The sequence below is a fragment of the Lagenorhynchus albirostris genome, chromosome 3 (assembly GCF_949774975.1).
Source record: "Lagenorhynchus albirostris chromosome 3, mLagAlb1.1, whole genome shotgun sequence".
In the NCBI taxonomy this organism is placed as follows: domain Eukaryota; kingdom Metazoa; phylum Chordata; class Mammalia; order Artiodactyla; family Delphinidae; genus Lagenorhynchus; species Lagenorhynchus albirostris.
Genome location: NC_083097.1, coordinates 166,380,245 through 166,399,234, shown reverse-complemented (window position 1 = coordinate 166,399,234; position 18,990 = coordinate 166,380,245). Strand labels below are relative to the sequence as shown.

General features: G+C 48.8%; 1 protein-coding gene across 3 annotated transcripts in view; it reads right to left on the bottom strand.

Annotated features, from left to right (window-relative positions):
- The window catches only part of KHSRP (KH-type splicing regulatory protein), a 31,120-nt gene that overhangs the window by 1,971 nt on the left and 10,159 nt on the right, over positions 1–18,990 (bottom strand). The window contains exon 20 of one of the 3 annotated variants that reach the window (XM_060145422.1): positions 6,671–6,799. The exons of 1 other annotated variant lie outside the window; for it this stretch is intronic. In XM_060145422.1, the coding sequence (XP_060001405.1) occupies positions 6,788–6,799 (12 nt within the window). In that variant the 3' untranslated portion in view covers positions 6,671–6,787. Of the gene's footprint in view, positions 1–6,670; positions 6,800–17,470; positions 18,323–18,990 lie in introns of those variants that run through there. One more of the 3 variants, XM_060145423.1, reaches the window with a different exon arrangement.

Sequence of the window (18,990 nt, the reverse complement as noted above, 5' to 3'; positions counted from 1 at the left end):
GTCTGATAGTTACGGACATTCATCTATTCCTCATCCACTACGATATGTCAGAAACCATGCCAACTACTAGAAATATAGGAACGAGAAAGACAGATAGACCCTGTCCTCATGGAGTACAGAGTCTGGCTGGGGAGACAAGAACAAGTAAACAGGGAGAGTCATTACTGATCGTGGCCATTGCTGGAGGGAATGGGATTCTAAGACTGGGAATGAGGGACTTCCCTGGTGGCGCAGTGGTTAAGAATCTGCCTGCCAATGCAAGGGACACAGGTTCGTGCCCTGGTCCGGGAAGATCCCACATGCCGTGGAGCAACTAAGCCCGTGCGCCACAGCTACTGAGGCTGCGCTCTGGAGCCCGCGAGCCACAACTACTGAGCCCGCGTTCCTAGAGCCCATGCTCCACAACAAAGAGTAGCCACCACAATGAGAAGCCCGCGCACCGCAACAAAGAGTAGCCACCCCTCTCTGCAACTAGAGAAAGCCTGCGCACAGCAACAAAGACCCAGCGTAGCCAAAAATAAATAAATAAATTTATTAAAAAAGACTGGGAATGATGGAGTGGGAGGCTCTTTGGGCAGAGCTTAGAGAAGACCTGATGGGTGAGCTGTGTCCTGAAGGGAACTAGGGTAGGGAATTCCAGGGGTGGGGAGCGGTGAGCGGGGGTGGGTACGACAGCAGCAGGGTGATGAGTTCAAGGGACAGCCAATTCCACTGGGCTGGAATGCAGTAAAAGTAGACGGGAAACGGGTGAGACGGGAGGGATGGTCAAGTCCCTGCCCCTCTCTGAGCCTCAGTTTCCTCAGCTGTAAAATGGGATGATGGGGCCGTTGTGACGCTTCAAGGATATGCTGCGTGCAAAGGGCCTGGACTGCTTGGGTTCCCATCCTCATCCACACAACCCGCAGCAGCACTAATGTGCGCCATGCCTGGATATACCACTGGGCGTGGACCCACACCCCCAGATGCCACCCTAGGGCAGAAGTAGTTCTGCCAGCAGACCTGTGTCCGGTGTCACCAAGTACACACACTGAGCTGTGGACACAGTCACCGTGGTGCCCGCTCGCTGGCCCCTACAGGCACCAACCCCTCTCCCTCCTTCCTGCCTGGGCACTGCAGACATCCTCAAGTCCTCCCTGATCATCTTCGTGATGGGCGGCCCAGGCTGCGGCAAAGAGACACAGTGCAAGAACATGGCGAACAAGTACGGCTTCTGCCACATGGGGCTGGGCCAGCTGCTGTGGCAGAAGGCCCAACAAGGCACCCGGCAGGGCCCGAAGATTCATGACGTCATGCTGCAGGGGCTCCTGGTGCCCACAGTGAGAGGTCCCGGGTGCGGGGGCAGAGGGATGAAGGGCATACATCGGGAGGAGCTTCCCGGGAAGGCCCTGTGGGAGCCAAGGGGCCTCAAAGTCTGGGGCCACTGGCTGCTGCTTTGCTGCCCTGAGCCTCTGTGTCCTCAACTGTAAAATGTGAGAGCAGCTGGACCTCCAGCAGAAGGCTGGGGTGTGGGTCAGGTGATGTCGTTCCTATGAAGCGCTTGGCAGAGTTCCTGGCCCTTAAGAAATGCTCAGTAAACTTAGCTAGTATTTATTCCCTTTGTGACCCCGGGCCTGTATGTCAGTGGCCCCTTCTGCCCCCGATTCCTCACTGTAAGATGGAGGTCACCCCAGTTCCTCTTGACAGTGATGAGCAAACGAGCCCAGCAAGCCTGGCGTGTGGCAGACACCCGCCCAGAGGACCGTGGCCGAGCCCCGTTCTCAGAAGTGCTTCCAGGGCTTCCCTGGTGGCGCAGTGGTTAAGAATCCGCCTGCCAATGCACGGGACACAGGTTCAAGCCCTGGTCCGGGAAGATCCCACATGCTGCAGAGCAGCTAAGCCCGTGCGCCACAACTACTGAGCCTGTGCTTAAGGGCCAGCGAGCCACAACTACTGAAGCCCGCACGCCTAGAGCCCGTGCTCCGCAACAAGAGAAGCCACCGCAATGAGAAGCCCGCGCACCACAACGAAGAGTAGCCCCCGCTCCCCGCAACTAGAGAAAGCCCGCGCGCAGCAACGAAGACCCAACACAGCCAAAAATAAATAAAAATTTTTTAAAAAAGTGCTTCCAGAGACCCCAGCAGTGGGTGTTCCCCCAAATACACCAGAACTTGCCAAGGTGACCTTGCAGGTGAGGGGCCCTGAGCCCCGAATGCAGCCTCCCCTTCCCTCCCCAGGGTGTCATATCCTTGATATGATCAGTGACCACATGCTGTCCTGCCTGGACAGCCGGGGCCTCCTCATTGACGGCTTCCCCCGGGAGCTGAGGCAAGCCAAGGAGTTTGAGCACATTGTGAGTGACCCCAACACCTGCGAGGGTGCGAAGCCGGGTCTCCTCCCCACCTTGGATGGAGATCTGAAGGGGCAAGACCCCGGGGGAGAGGAGTTGTTGACAGGGAAATGGAGTTTTGCGTTATCTAGGGGACAGTGAGGAGATTGTTGGAAGCATCTAGAACCCGGGTGAAGAGCTGGTGAGTTCTCCGAGGGTGGGGACAAAGTCATTTTGTTTGGTTTGGGTTTGGTGTTTTTGGCTGCACCGCACAGCATGCGGGATCTTAGTTCCCCAACCAGGGATCGAACTTGTGCCCCCTGTAGTGGAAGCGCAGAGTCCTAACCACTGGACCGCCGGGGAAGTCGTGGACAAAGTCATTTTAACATCTCCCCGCACAGTCCCTGGCGCCCGGTAAACAAACTATTTGCCCACTGAGTGGCAGGTGGATTTAGCATCATTTCTGAGCCGTAAAGATGGAATGTAACTCTCCGTTCATCTATTTATTTAACCTCCTGTGCCCGAAATAGTTCTTGAGGACAAGCTAAGTCCTCTGGACTTCACCAGACACATGGGGTCCCTGCTGTTAGGATGCAGCAGACAGGGACCAGCAACACGTTCCGTACAAAACACATTTCTGGTAGCGGTAAGTGCAGCGAAGAACAGGACACAGAATGGCATCTGGAGACGTGCGAGTGGGCTACTTCAGTTTGGGGGGTCCAGGGGGGACCCCTGTGCAGAGCTGAGCGGTGGAGCCAGCCAGACGCGCAAGACCAACATCATGAAAAGTCATCCATCCGGACACCTGAGTAGGAAGAGAGAAACTGCGGCAGGCTGGGGGCCTCCGGGCTTTCCTGGGACTTGCTGGACGCCAGCAGAAACACATTCAGGCATGGGGGAGGGAATCAGACAAAGGTCGTGGCGTAGCGGGGCGCCGACAGGGGCTGGGAGGGGCCGTCGGTGGGGCCCCGCCCTCTGTGCGCACCTCCACTAAAGCAATTCTGTCGGGCTCCCTGGGACGAAGGTAAACGGCAAATACTGGGCTCCCTCTCCTGGTCTGGGAGCCGGGCGGGCAAAGACCAGGCTAATGACTGGCTCAGCGCCAGGCCAGCGCCTGGCCTAAAGTAGGCACCCGGTCACTCATGCCAGCTGGATGGGCTCCCCAAGTGGCTGCAAAGCATCAGGGCAGAGGCTACAAACTCCTGGCCCTCGGGCCCCATGGAATCCACCGATATGTTCAGTTTGGACTCTTCGGCGTTTGACACTTTTTTGTTTTAAATTAGTGGTCAACCTTCAAAAATCCAGAGATGCCACATCAAAACTCCCAGCTTCTGTTGAAAAACATCTGACTTGGCAACACAGGGGCCTGCACATCCCCATGGCAACAGCAGTGCGAACTCCTCCAGAGCTTTTTACCAGCCCGGAGCTGGTCTCGACCCTCTGCACAGATGAACTCTGATCTTCTGGAACGTTCCAGGCGCCCGCACAGTCAGCACCCTGCTTTTTTCACTGAGGGATCCGGGAGCTTGCCCGGGTCACACCATTTAGGTGGCCAAGCCAGGATAGAGGCCACGATTTTCACCATGTGGACGGGATGTGCCCTCTGTGCCCCCCGCCATCCCCCCTATACCCACCCTCTCCCTCTCCTTCACAGAGGCCCATTTAGGGTCCTGCTTGCATGGTGGCTTCACACTAAGAGGAACAGGAGACATGCTTTTCTTTGGTAACTGTGTGGCTCTCAGAAGTGACAAAATGAAGATAAATGGGGCTCTGGCTTAAAAGAGTGTTTTTTGTGTTTTTTTGGCCACTCTGTGCAGCTTATGGGATCTTAGTTCCCCAACCAGGGAATCGAACCCGGGCTTTCAGCAGTGAAAGCGCAGTCTTAACCACTGGACCTCCAGGGAAGTCCCACATGATCATGGTTTGGCCACACTTACTTTATCGGTGCCAAACGTCAAGATTGCCAATTATGCGTTCTGAAGCCCATCCCGAATCCCGTTATGAGCGTTTCCTCACCCAACAGCATCTCAAATGATTAATGTGAATCCCTTGAGACTACCCGATGCCCCCATCCACATCTGCATTTCCCCCACAGCTGAAAAATGTCTCTTTGATTCCCAGCTGGTCAGATTTATGAGTAAAACGAGGTCCTCGCCGTGCGTCTCCTAATCCAAGGCGGACAGTCCTCCCTCCCTGCTTCCCTCCTGCCCTTGACTCGTTGAAGACTCTGGGTCATTTGTCTTGTACAAACTCTCATCCTTGGGATTGTCCCATGTGCATTATTTGTCTCCTTCCATTCCTCATTGGCCCTGTACACTGGAAGTTAACGACAGGCGTTCTTACAATAAATGCAGGTTCCATCCATTTTGTGCTTTTTTTTTTTATACAGCAGGTTCTTATTAGTTTTCTATTTTATACATATTAGTGTATATACGTCAATCCCATGTGCTTTTCTTTTTAATCCATGAATATTCTAGTATATATTTCCTAAAAGAAAGACTTTTGTAAAATTGTATCACGCTTCTGTTATTACACCTTAATATCCTTCGTGTCATCAAATAACCAATCATTATGCAAATTCCCGTGAACACCTCAAAATGTTTTTCTTTTCACATCTTGTTTTAATCGGGATTTAAGTAAGGTTGGCCCACTGTGATGGGTTGCTTTGTCTCTGTCCTTTTCATCTACAGGCAGACCTCAGTTTGATGCTCTTTGCTTTATTACATTTTTTCACAGATCGAAGGTCTGTGGCAACCCTGCATTGGGCAAGTCTATCGGCACCATTTTCACAACAACTTTTGCTCAGTTCGTATCTCTGTGTCACGCTTTGGTAATTCTCGCAATATTTCGAACTTTTTCATTATGATTATATTTGTTATGATGAGCTGTGATCAGTGATCTTTGATGTTACTATTGTAGTAATTGCTTTGGGGTGCCGTGAACTGCACCCATATAAGACGGCGAACTTAATCAATGAACGTTGTGTGTGTTCTGACTGCTCCACTGACCGGCTGTTCCCCCATCTCTCTCCCTCTCCTCTGGCCTCCCTATTCCCTGAGACACAACAGTATTGAAATCAGATCGGTTAGTAACCTTACAATGGCCTCCAAGTGTTCAAGTGAAGGGAAGAGTTGCATGTCCTTTACTTTAAATCAAAAGCTAGAAATGATGAAGCTTAGTGAGGAAGGCATGTCAAAGGCTGAGATAAGCTGAAAGCTGGGCCTCTCGTGCTAGCCAAGTTGTGAATGCAAAGAACAAGTCCTTGAAGGAGGTTAAGAATGCTACTCCAGTGAATACGTGAATGATACGAAGGTGAAACAGCCTCATTGCTAATATGGAGGAAGTTTTCGTGGTCTGGATAGAAGATCAAACCAGCCAGAACATTCCGTTAAGTCAAAGCCTCATCCAGCGCAAGGCCCTAACTCTCTTCAGTCCTTTGAAGGCTGAGAGAGGTGAGGAAGCTGCAGAAGAAAAGTGTGAGGCCAGCCGAGCTGTGTTCATGAGGTTTAAGGAAAGAAGCCGTTTCCATGACATCAAAGTGCAAGGGGAAGCAGCAAGTGCTGGTGTAGAAGCTGCAGCAAGTTCTCCAGAAGATCTAGTTAAGATCATTCGGGAAGGTGGCTACACTAAGCAGATGTTCAGTGTGGATAAAACAGCCTTCTATTATTGGAAGAAGATGTCATCTAGGACTTTCATAGCTAGACAGGAGAAGTCAATGCCTGGCTTCCAAGCTTCAAAGGTCAGGCTGGCTCTCTTGTTAGGGGCTAATGCAGCTGGTGACTTTCAGTTGAAGCCAATGCTCATTTACCATTCCCCAAATCCTAGGGCCCTTTAGAATTATGCCCAATCTACTCTACCTGTGCTCTGTAAATAGAACAACAAAGCCTGGATGACAGCACATCTGCTGACAACATGGTTTACTGAGTATTTTAAGCCCACTGTTGAGACCTGCTGCTGAGAAAAAAAGGTTCCTTTCAAAGTATTACTGCTCATTGACAATACACCTGGTCACCCAAGAGCTCTGATGGCGATGGTCAAGGAGATTCCTGTTGTTTCCATGCCTGCTAACATAACATCCATTTTGCAGCCCATGGATCAAGGAATCATTTCAACTTTCAAGTCTCATTCTTTAAGAAATACATTTTGTAAGGCTATAGCTGCCATAGATAGTGATTCCTCTGTAGTCAGCTGGAAACCTTCTGGAAAGGATTCACCATTCTAGATGCCATTAAGAACATTCATGAGGACTTCCCTGGTGGTCCAGTGGTTAAGACTCCGTGCTTCCACTGCAGGGGGCATGGGTTCGATCCGCGGTTGGGAAGTTCCACATACCTCAAGACACAGCCAAAAAAAAAAAGAAAAGAAAAGAAAATTCATGATTTGTGGGAAGAGGTCAAATATCAACACTAACAGGAATTTGGGAGAAGTTGATTCCAACCCTCATGGATGACTTTGAGGGGTTCAAAACTTCAGTGGAGGAAGTCACTGCAGATGCTGTGGAAACAGCAAGAGAACTAGAATTAGAAGTGGAGTCTGAAGATGGGACAACTGCTGAAATCTCAGGATAAAACTTTCACAGGTGAGGAGTTGCTTCTTATGGATGAGCAAAGAGAGTGGTTTCCGGAGATGAAAGCTACCCCTGGTGAAGACGCTGTGACGATTGTTGCAATGACAAAAAAGGATTTAGGATATGACAGAAACTTAGTTGATAAAGCAGCGGCAGGGTTTGAGGGGATTGACTTCAGTTTTGAAAGAAGTTCTGCTGCAGGTAAAATGCTATCAAATAGCACAGCACGCTACAGAGAAACGGTTCATAAAAGGAAGGGTCAGGGGCTTCCCTGGTGGTGCAGTGGTTGGGAGTCCTCCTGCCGATGCAGGGGACCCGGGTTCGTGCCCCGGTCCGGGAAGATCCCACATGCCACGGAGCGGCTGGGCCCGTGAGCCATGGCCGCTGAGCCTGCGCGTCCGGAGCCTGTGCTCCGCAACGGGAGAGGCCACAATAGTGAGAGGCCCGCGTACCACACAAAAAAAGGAAGAGTCAATTGATGCAGCAGAGTTCACTGTTGTCTTATTTTAAGAAATCGCGGCAGCCACCCCAGCCTTCAGCAACCATCACCCTGATCAGTCAGCAGCCATAGAGGCCAGACCCTCCACCAGCAAAAAGATTACGACTCGCTGAAGGCGCAATGATTAGCATTTTTAAGCAAGAACGTATTTTTAAATGAAGGTATGTACATTTTTCAAAGACATGATGCTATGGCACACCTAACAGACTACAGCGTAGTGTAAACGTGCTTTATACTCCTTCCATCCCTCTTTTTATTTTTTTAAACTTATTTTCAAAAATATTTATTAATAGACTACAGTGTAGCGTAAACGTGCTTTATGCTCCTTCCATCTCTGTCTCTTTTATTTTTAAAACCTATTTTCAAAAATAAATTTTATTTGTTTGTTTGTTTGGCTGTGTCAGGTCTTAGCTGCAGCACGTGGGATCTTTTTCTTTAGTTGTGGCATGCGTGCAGGATCTAGTTCCCTGACCAGGGTTGGAAGCTGGGTCCCCTGCAATGGGAGCGTGGAATCTCAACCGCTGGAGCACCAGGGAAGTCCCCTGTCTCTTTTTATTTATTGAAGAAACCTAGTCTTCGGTTCTCTTTATTTTGCACAGCAAGGATTCTGCTGATTGCAGAGTGTTTTGTTTTTTGTTTTCTTATCATGCTCCCCTCTCCTCTATGTGTCCTGCGAATTGGTAGCATGTCTAGAGTCTGGCTCGGAACTTAGATTCCATTTTTTCAAGTGCGCTTCATAGGTGGTGATGTGAACTCCTATCGGATAGCACACAAGGTTTAGTTGTCTCTTTGCCATAGTTGTTTTTTTTTCCATGTGTTTCAATGTGTTATTTAAGAGGACCCAGGTCTTTGAATGTTCACCAGGGCCCAGGCAGTGAACTTGGGAAAGTGGGGAAAACAGAATTCGTGTTGTGCTTGCAGCTCTTTTCTGTCCAATTCAGTGTGAATTTGGTGTAGAGCACTGTGGTTCAATACCTTGCTTGTACTGCATCATTCAGGAAGGAGGCTCCTTCATGCCCGGTTGCCCTGCTCTTAGTAAGTGATCTGTTATGGGCTGAACTGTGTCCCCCCCCCAAATCCATATGTTGAGGCCCTAACTCCCAGGACCTCAGAATGTGACTGCATTTGGAGATGGGTCTTTAAAGAGGTGATTACATTAAAAGGTCCTCAAGATCAGTCCTAACCCAATATGACTGGTGTCCTTATAAGAAGAGGAGATTAGGACACAGACAAAGGAGTGACTGTGTGAGGACACAGGAGAAAACGGCCATCTACAAGCCAAGGAGAGGCGGCCGGAGGAATCCACCCTGCCAGCACCTCCATCTCAGATGTCCAATCTCCAGGACTGTGAGGACATGGAATTTCTGTGGTTGGAGTCACCTGGTCTCTGGTCCTTGGTGTGGCAGCCCTCACAAACTGATACAGGGTCAGCTAGGGGCTGCTGTAACATGTCCTGTCCGCCTCTTATCTTACAGTTTCATTCGTTGTTGGCATCAATTAATTCACATTCTGAATCAACTCGAAAGTTGTACGTTTCTCTTTTAGTCATTTTCCCCCCACATCAATTAGCTGGAATTCTTCCCTAAAGAAGAAATGTCCTTCCTCAACCAGGGCTGTTTGGTTATCCTGAAATATAGGTCCTACCAGACAAGTGGGACACATGCTTATCTTCTCCCCTACCAGGGCCCATTTTCAGACTGAGGTTGGGTGTACTACTCATTTCCGATGGTGACCGTGAGGTTCGTTATTTGGTCTTCCTTCGTTTTGTTCTCTCTCATCCTTACCAACTCAAGCATCTTTGTGTATTTAAAGTGCTTCAATTAGTCTTTTAAAAAATTTTTTAATTGAAGTATAGTTGATTTAAAATGTTGTGTTAGTTTCAGGTGTACAGCAAAGTGATTCAGTTATGCCCATACATATATTCATTTTTTTTCAGATTCTTCTCTCATATAGGTTATCACAGAATATTGAGTAGAGTTCCCTGTGCTACTCGGTAGGTGCTTGTTGGTTATCTATCTTATATATAGTAGTGTGTGTGTGTTCATCCCAAGCTCCTGATTTATCCCTCCCTGCCACATTTCCCCTTTGGTACCATAAGTTTGTTTTCGACATCTGTAAGTCTGTTTCTGTTTTGTAAGCAAGTTCATTTGTGTCATTTTTAAAAAATTAGATTCCACATATGAGTGGTATCATATATTTGTCTTTCTCTGTCTGACTTATTTCACTTAGTATGATAATCTCTAGATCCATCCATGTTGCTGCAAATGGCATTATTTTGTTCTTTTTTATGGCTGAGTAATATTCTATTGTGTATATATATAGGTACCACATTGTCTTCTTTTTTTTTTTTTGCGGTACGCGGGCCTCTCACTGTTGTGGCCTCTCCTGTTGCGGAGCACAGGCTGCGGACGCGCAGGCTCAGCAGCCATGGCTCACGGGCCTAGCCGCTCTGCGGCATGTGGGATCTTCCAGGACCGGGGCACGAACCCGCGTCCCCTGCATCAGCAGGCAGACTCTCAACCACTGCACCACCAGGGAAGCCCCATATTTTCTTCATCTATTCCTCTGTTGATGGACACTTAGGTTGCTTCCATGTCTTTGTTGCTATGTAACAGTCCTGCTATGAACACTGGGGTGCATGTATCTTTTCGAATTACAGTTTTCTCCAGATATATGCCCAGGAGTGGGATTGCTAGATCATATGGTAGCTCTATTTTTAGTTTTTTAAGGAACGTCCATACTGTTTTCCATACCGGCTGCACCAATTTACATTCCCACCAATGGTGTAGGAGGGTTCATTTTTCTCCATACCTTCTCTAGCATTTATTGTTTGTAGTCTTTTTTTTTTAATGTATTAAGCCCTTTAAAAAATATATACATATATTTATTTATTTATTTTTGGCTGTGTTGGGTCTTTGTTTCTGTGCGAGGGCTTTCTCTAGTTGCGGCAAGCAGGGGCCACTCTTCATCGCGGTGTGCAGGCCTCTCACTATCGCGGCCTCTCTTGTTGCCGAGCACAGGCTCCAGACGCGCAGGCTCAGTAGTTGTGGCTCACGGGCCCAGCTGCTCCACGGCATGTGGGATCTTCCCAGACCAGGGCTCGAACCCATGTCCCCTGCTTTGGCAGGCATATTCTCAACCACTGTGCCACCAGGGAAGCCCCATGTAGTCTTTTTGATGATGGCAATAATCAGTCTTTTTTTGTAATAGATTTACTGATTGATTGATTGATTGATTGATTGCTGCGTTGGGTCTTCATTGCTGCACCCAGGCTTTCTCTAGTTGTGGTGAGCGGGGGATACTCTTCGTTGCGGTACACGGGCTTCTCATTTCAGTGACTTCTCTTGTTGTGGAGCACAGGCTCTAGACACGTGGGCTTCAGTAGTTGTGGCACGCGGGCTTAGTAGTTGTGGCTCACGGGCTCTAGAGCGCAGGCTCAGTAGTTGAGGCGCATGGCTTAGTTGCTCCGTGGCATGTGGGATCTTCCTGGACCAGGGCTCGAACCCGTGTCCTCTGCATTGGCAGGCAGATTCTTAACCACTGTGCCATCAGGGAAGCCCCAGTCTTCTTTTTTGTCGTTGCTCAAGCTGTCCCATCTCTGGCCAAAAGTAGCCCTCTCACATTGCATAGTATCCTCTGGACACAGCCCCATTTCACACTCACCCTCTTGCTTTCTTACTGCACAAGACTTCACACCCGCCCCCCGCCCCTTCACATTTCCGGTCCAGCTCTGGAATCGGCCAGTTCTCCATGAAGGCCCTTTTTCAGTGATGTCCCATCTGGGTGCCAGGGATACTCATTGCTGCCGGGTGGTCATCATTTCCAGGCCTTTCCAGTGGACAGAGCTAGGAAACACAGACTTTTGAAAGGAAAAAAAAATCACAAGTTCTACTGTTATTTCCAGCTCACACTTAATGTCACAGTGTTTTACTTCTCTTTTCCCTAAAAAATCTGGTTCCTAAAACCACTGACATTGTCATTTGCATTATTCCATTAGATGCAAAATACTTTCCAAATAACATACCGATTTTAACTACTGAGAATAAAACTACCAAAGGAAGATCTGTTTGCAGCTCTGGTTTTCCTTTACAATAGGTCCCACTGTGGACATACCACAAAAACACTGGGTCCCTTGAGATAATTATTTTCTGTGTGTAGTTGCAGCGTGACATTGACACATGGGTTCGTTCATTTCACCTTGGCTTTCGATGTTTAGGGATTGCTTTTTTTAATTAATTAATTAATTTTGGCTATGTTGGGTCTTCATTGCTGCACGTGGCCTTTCTCTAGTAGTGGTGAGCAGGGGGCTACTCTTTGTTGCGGTGTGCATGCTTCTCATCGTGGTGGCTTCTCTTGTTGCAGAGCACTGGCTATAGGTGCACGGGCTTCAGTAGTTGCAGCACGCAGGCTCAGTAGCTGTGGCGCACAGGCTTAGTTGCTCCACGGCAATGTGGGATCTTCCTGGAGCAGGGATCGAACCCATGTACCCTGCACTGGCAGGTGAATTCTTAAACACTGCGCCACCAGGGAAGTCCCGGGGATTGCTTTTTTAAATTAAAAATTTGAATTTGCACCACATGTAATGATTCCAAAGTCAAAGTCATATAAAAAGGTAGATCCACCCCCACCCCAAACTGTGCTCTCCTTTCTCTGCAGGCAACCGTTTTAATTTTTGGATTGTCCTTTTTGCAAATATAAACCGTGTGCGTGCTTGTGTGTGTCCCTCTGCACACAGAAAGTAGCATTCCACATATAGCAGGCTTCCTTTTTTTAATGTTCAGATATACCCTGAAGATGTCACATCAGTGTCAAGAAGTCCTCCTCTTCCTTGCCCCATTTTACAACCAGAATTCCGCTGTGTGGCAGCGCCACTGTTTACTCCTGACGGCCCACAGACAGCAAGCCGTTCACAATCTTTTCCCACTACCAACGATGACCCACTCAATCACCTTCATGTAGCGCTTATTTTTGCTAGCGTCTTTAGGACGGGTTCTCAGGACTGGAATTGCAGGGTTAAAGAGAAATGTGTTGATGATTTTGATTGATGGCATCACTCTCCTCTTTGTTCCGCATTGCCACTAGCCATTTGTCAACCTGCTTAGGTGTGAAATGGTATTTCGGTGGTTTTAAATGGGCATTTCTCTTATGATGAATGAGGTTGGGCATCTTTTCCAAAGTTCTAGGGCCATTTTCACTTCTTCTTTGGTGCAGTCTTTACATCTTTTGCTCCCTTTTTTCCCCCCTAGTGGACTGTTGGTCTTTTTCTTCTTGATTTTTAGGAACTCTTTGTATATTAGCTGTTTGTGATATGGTTTGCAAATTTTCCCCCCAGTCCAGTTTGTCAATTATTTTTTGACCTTGATTTATTGTGCCTTTTTTTTTTTTTCTTTTTTGCCACGTGGCACAGCTTGTGAGATCTTAGTTCTCTGACCAGGGATTTAACCCAGGGCCATGGCAGTGAAAGCTCTGAGTCCTAACCTCTGGACTGCCAGGGAACTCCCTATTGTGCCTCTTTCACATGCAGAAATTATTTTTAAAACTTTCATCCAACTTATCAATATTTTGTTATTTCTCCTGAATTTTGAGACATCATGGTTGTTGTTTTTCTCAATCCCAGGTTATAAGGTAATTAATTCATCCACGGTTTCTTTAGTACTTGTATAGTTTTATTTCTTACATTTATGTCTGTGATCCATTGGAACATATCCTAGTTGGGGAAATTTGGTAAGGATTCCAAATGGTGAATACAGTTGTCCCCACACCATTTATTTAAAAGTCTGTCCTTTCTCCGTTGACTTGAGGTGGCACCCCAGCCACATACCAACTTTCCATATTCACCCGAGTCTATTTCTGGACTTGCCATTCTGTTCTAGGGGTCTGTCTGTCCACCTGTGCACTGGTTTAAGGATGGCGGCTTTACCATGTTTTGATATCTGGTAGGTTGGATGCCCCCTTCCCCACCTCCAACGCCCATTGCTTTTCTTTGCCTTGTTTTTCCTGGATAGTCCTGCTTATTTTTGTAGACGAATGTTAGAATCAATCCATCTCCACTAAAAAAATATCACATTTGGATCACATTAAGATTATAAACTCATTTAGAAACATCCTGACTGCTTTGTAACCTTGAGTCTTCCTACCCAAGAACATGTATCTCTTCCTTTTGTTCCAGTCTCCTTTTCAGTCACTTAGGAATATTTCACCTAAGTTTTCCTTAAAGATCTTCCTTTAAAGACAGTGCACAGTTTTGGGAAAAGTTTTGCCTGAGTGTTTTATATATATATATTTTGTTGTTGCTTGTAATGTTACTGTAAACGGGGCCTTCTTTCTTATTTCTAACTGGTGATTTTTACATACGTGTAGACTTCTGTATGTTAATACTACATCCGGTTACTCTATCAAATTCTCTGAAGTCTGTACTAGTTTGTTGATTTTCGTGAGTTTTCCAGAAATAGAATCACACCATCTGCAAACAGACATGATTTTATCTCCTCCTTTCCAATTCGGGTTTCTCCCATTGTTTTCTTTTATCTCGTTGCTTTAGCTAATCCTCTCATATCTTACTAAGTCATAACGTCAAGAGTGGGCAATTATTTAAAAATTAATTAATTTTTGGCTGCATTGGGTCTTCATTGCTGCATGCAGGCTTTCTCTAGTTGCGGCGAGTGGGGGCTACTCTTCGTTGTGGTGCACGGGCTTCTTTTTGCGGTGGCTTCTCTTGTTGCGGAGCAGGGCTCTAGTTACGTGGGCTTCAGTAGTTGTGGCTCACAGGCTCTAGAGCACAGGCTCAGTAGTTGTGGTGCACGGGCTTACTTGTTCCACAGCATGTGGGATCTTCCCAGACAAGGGCTCAAACCCATGTCCCCTGCATTGGCGGGTGGATTCTTAACCACTGCGCCGCCAGGCAAATAAGAGTGGGCAATTTTATCTTATTCCCAACTTCAGCAGGAGAGCAAGTTTCCATTAAATAAGATGCTGGCTGAGGATATATTTACCAATTTCGAGTGTTGTGGTTTTTTTTTTCAAATCAGGAATGCGTGAATTTTGTCTTTTAAATTGTTCTTTCTGTGTTTCTGAGAATTCTCATATGACTTTTTCTTTACTTAAGATATTAACACAACTGTATCGAACCATCCTTGCTTTCCTGGAGTGAATCCCACTTGGTTGTGTTTTTGTTGTTGTTTTAAAGTGCTGACAGATTCTATTTTGCAAGGAAATTCTGGAGGAAGTAGGAGGAGGTGGGGCTCACAGTGGGCGGCCTCGGAGACCCAGGGAGGTCTCCCTGCAGTGGGAGGCAGCGCAGTGGTGAGCTGGCAACTCTTGTACTTTCCCCAATGAAAGTGTCTAGGCAAGAGGAAGGCAAGGAGAAACTGCTTAAATCCATCTTAAAAGGGATATTTCAATCTAAATACCCATCGAGGAACCAGTTAAGTAAATCATAACACATCCACACAACAGCATACTACATAGTGATTAAAAAGGATCGGGAACTTCGTGTGCCAATGGGCAACCACCTCCAGCTTACTAAGTGAATAAAATCAAGGGCAAATCAATGTCTTTACCATCTGTATGAAAAAGGAGGAAAAAGAACATCAGAACCAGATCTGCCTGGCAAGTGCGTAAAATACTTCCGGAAGGAGACGCAAGAAATAGAGAACTTGGTTGCCTCCAGGGAGGGTGAAACTGGGTGCCTGGGGACAGCAAGGAGACTCTTCGCCCTTTCCCAGTGGTGTTGTTTTGCCCTACCTGTCCAAAAAAATAAACACATAAAACAAAAACTTGGAACTCCAAAAGTAAAACAGACCCAGGGGCCTGGTTATTCTTTACTGGGCCGCACCACCCTAGATTCCTGATCTCTGGGGCGGGGGTGCACAGGGGGCCAGTGAGCCCTGCCTCTTCCTCACCCAGCCCCCTTCACGGGTGCCTAGGTGGGCCAGGTCCCCAACTTCGTCATCGTGTTTGACTGCTCCATGGAGACAATGGTCTGGAGAGCGCTGCACCGGGGCCAGGTGGAGTGCCGGGCCTCTGACTGCAAGTCGGCCATCTGCCAGCGCCTGGAGATGCATTACACCCTGTGTGAGCCCACCCTGGCCTTTTACCAGCAGAAGAACCTGCTCCGAAACTAAGTACTCCCTGCTTGCTGCTCACTCCCCTGGCCCTCCAGGGGAGCAAGTTCAGCTGAAACAGCACAGGGGTTATACTGCAGCCCTGAATCCCAGAACTCTGGGCCTCAGTTTCCCCAGCATGTACACTGGAGAGTTCCATTTCTTCCATTAGGCAGAATGGGTGCAGGCTGTGGCCTCCCAGGTATGACACAGAAGGTCTAAACAGAGTGGCTCCGAAACTGCAAAATTAAATACATTTTAGAACCTATCCACACACACACACACACACACACACACACACACACACACACGTTAAGATTAAGATTAGGACAACTGGTCAACCACAGCTCAAATCAAAGCCAGCCATGTGTTTTCAAGGTAGAAAGCAGGGATATCTTAATCCTAAAGTGACCCATGCAACTCCTGTACTTTCACTGCTGTGAGGACAGAGAACTCTGGTGTCATTCCTGTTCCCCTCCCGCAACCAAAGGTAAGAGCAAGAGAGAAACTAGCCTCAACCACCAAGGATGGGATGGGAAGGGGGTGAGCTAGCCTGGCACAACCCTGGTCCTATGGCCTGCTCCCAGGGACAGCATCCCACACAGTTTGTGCCCAGCTGTTAGTAATGCATAGCCTTGCAAGGCAGCCCTCCTGACCATTTCCGTCTCCTCATCCACACGGCCCTGGGGTGCACCTCTCAGTCCTTTACCAGCAACTAAAAGGGGCCTGCGAACCTGTCACCCCGTCAGGGGGTGGAGGGCAGTGACCCTGCGATACTCAAAACTGACCCCCCTTTGCTCCCCTTCTCTAGATCTTGGCAGAAGCAGCTCCAGAAAACATTTTTGCCAAGTGCTGCTCTGTCATCAAGTCTACAGTGAGTCAGGAGAGGGCCGGGGGCTCCGACTTTCCCCTTGCCCCAGAGCTCAGAGAGGGTGCACTGGCCTGAGGTGAGACGCCTGGTGAGGGGAGCCTGGGGTTCCAATCTAAGCTGACTCCCCCACGTGACCCCAGATCGACAACCTCCCTCTTTCCTAGGCCCACTGCCCCACAGGTGGTCTGACGGGGGGCCACCAAGGGGCACTCCTGCTGGGACAGGTCCCTAATTAATCTGGAAGGTCATGGGGGCCATGAGCAGCCCCACCTGGAGGTGGCAGCTGTTGCTGCTCCTGCTACTGAAGCCTGCGGGCCCAGACATCCAGATTCTGAGTGTGGCTGCCGAGCTTCTCAGTGCTGGGATTTCAACCCTAAATCCCAGAGGAACACCCCAGGCAAACAGTATGCCTCCGCACACTCACCCCTGGGCCCAGCAGCTCAAGTGGCCTCTCAGACCACCGTCCCATCTCCTGTCCTCGTCCTTAGACTGCCACAAGCCACTGGAAAGGACGCCCTTCCTTTCAACAGGCCAGGTTTCCACCTCAGGGCTCGCTAGCAAACAGGCCACAGCTAGACATGCCATCAGGGCCAGGCCGAGTCCCGCAAGGCACGGCCGGCCATGGGTTTGCTATGGTGGCAGGCTGTATCCATGGGAACACCTGTCCCTGGGGACCCTCCTGGGGGCCTTGCTCCCCACGTTCCCAGAGGCGGGAACGCTGGGGGAGGACTGCACTGCTGGGGCTCTGCCTGCTTCTCCCTTCCTACAAGACCAGGCGGCCAGTCTTTGGGGGGCCAACACCCCACTCTCATGGGCCAAGCTCCTCTTCAGCTTGTTTCCTCTGCAAACACAACTGCGGCCAGCACGCCGTTTTAGACAAAAAGCACTTTATTTAACCAAAAAAGGGGTGGGGGGCAGAGTTAGGAAAGCACAATGCGCCTGCAGAAAACTATCTTTTCTTATAATTCTGGTTAAAAAAAAAAAAACAACAAAAAAACCAACACAACACAAAGCTTGTAATTTCCAATCACCGTCATCAGGCTTTTACAACATCTATAAAGAACAAACATCTGCTTCAAAAGTCTACGGGGAGAGAAAGAGAGAGACGGCACCCGGCAGACACGGGGAGGTTTTGTTATCATTTATTTGTGAAGTTAAAAACGAGCGATAAAAAGTAAAAACTGCCATACAATTTTTTGTTTGTTTTGTTCTCAACTGTTTTCAGTTTCAATGTCCTCTTGAACCGATGAAACACGACAGACCAGTCCTGGGGGTGGGGGGCGGGAGGGGTGGGCGGCGGGGGAGCTGGGCTGGGGTGGAAGGAAGAGCAAGAGGAGGAGCAGAGAGGCTGAGTGCGGGGCTGCCTGACGCGGGGCGGGGTTCCTGCAATACCAATACCTGGTCCATGGAATGTTCCAACTCTAACTAAAAAAAAGAAATAGCAAGAGTGACTTTTTTTTCCTTTTTAAAAGTTTATTTTAAAAACATGAAGAGGGCCAAGGGTGGTAGTAGGGAGTGAATGAATTGCTTTCTCCTGAAAGAGGCAGTGTCAGGAACGCTGGGGTGGGGCGGGGGGGGGATGATAGAGATTTTTTAATATATATATATATATAATTTTATAGGTTTTGTTTTGCTTTTTAATTTTTAATTTTTTTTTTTTTTTTGCAGAGATTTAGTTCTCGCTATCTTCTATGGCTGGCTCAACATGAAAGATCCCAATTTTGAAAGAAAAAAAGCATGTGAGACACACAGAATGAGCGAGAGAGCGAGAGAGCGAGAGCCCGGCACCGCCTGTGCTGCAACCTCCAAGCCACTCACAGCGAGGGCTCCCCAAGCACACCCCCTTGGCAGCCATCGCTCTCTCGACAAACAAACGGAAGAAAAACAAACAAAAAGCCCCCAAACAGAACAAAATGGAAAAAAAATAATAATAGATTTTCACAGATGAAGAAGTTCACATTCATTCGATTCATTGAGCCTGCGGAGAGGGAAGAGATAGGAATTGGTCACTACAGGAGGGGAGGCGGGAGACTGGGGGACGGGGGCGAGGAGGGGGCCAGGAAGCCCCTCTCCCGAGCCTGTGGCGAGCGCAGGCCGAAGGATGTGTCTGTAGCTGTCTAGTCAGTGCTCCGGGGCTCGGCTGAAGTCAGACTGGCTCCCTGATGGAGGAGAGAGTGACACAAAGGAAGGAGAAGAAGCAGGGAGAGAGGGAGGGAGGGGGAGAGAGAGGGAGGGAGAGGGAGGGAGGAGGGAGGAGAGAGAGAGAGAGAGAAAAAGAGAGAGAGAGAGAGAGAGAGAGAGAGAGAGAGAGAGAGAGAGAGAGAGAGAGAGAGGGCGGGCGGGCGGGCGGGAGAGAAGCGCTCAGGGCTGGGAGCAAGGGAGGGGAGGGGAGGGGGGAGGGGCCCTGTCTTCAGGAAGGAGGGCTGGCGGCCCGGCGCATCACAACATGACAGTCAGAGATCACGGTGTCCCCACAACACCCCTGTGAGGTAGGTTGGAAGGTGGCAGCGATCGTCATGCCCACTTCACAGACAAGACCAGGACACAAGGCAGGCACGGGAGCAGAGAGACCGAGCCTGGGCGGAGCGGGAGGGCCCAGGCCCCTCGGCACCTCCCCCACAGCCCACGGGAGGAGCCACGGGAGGA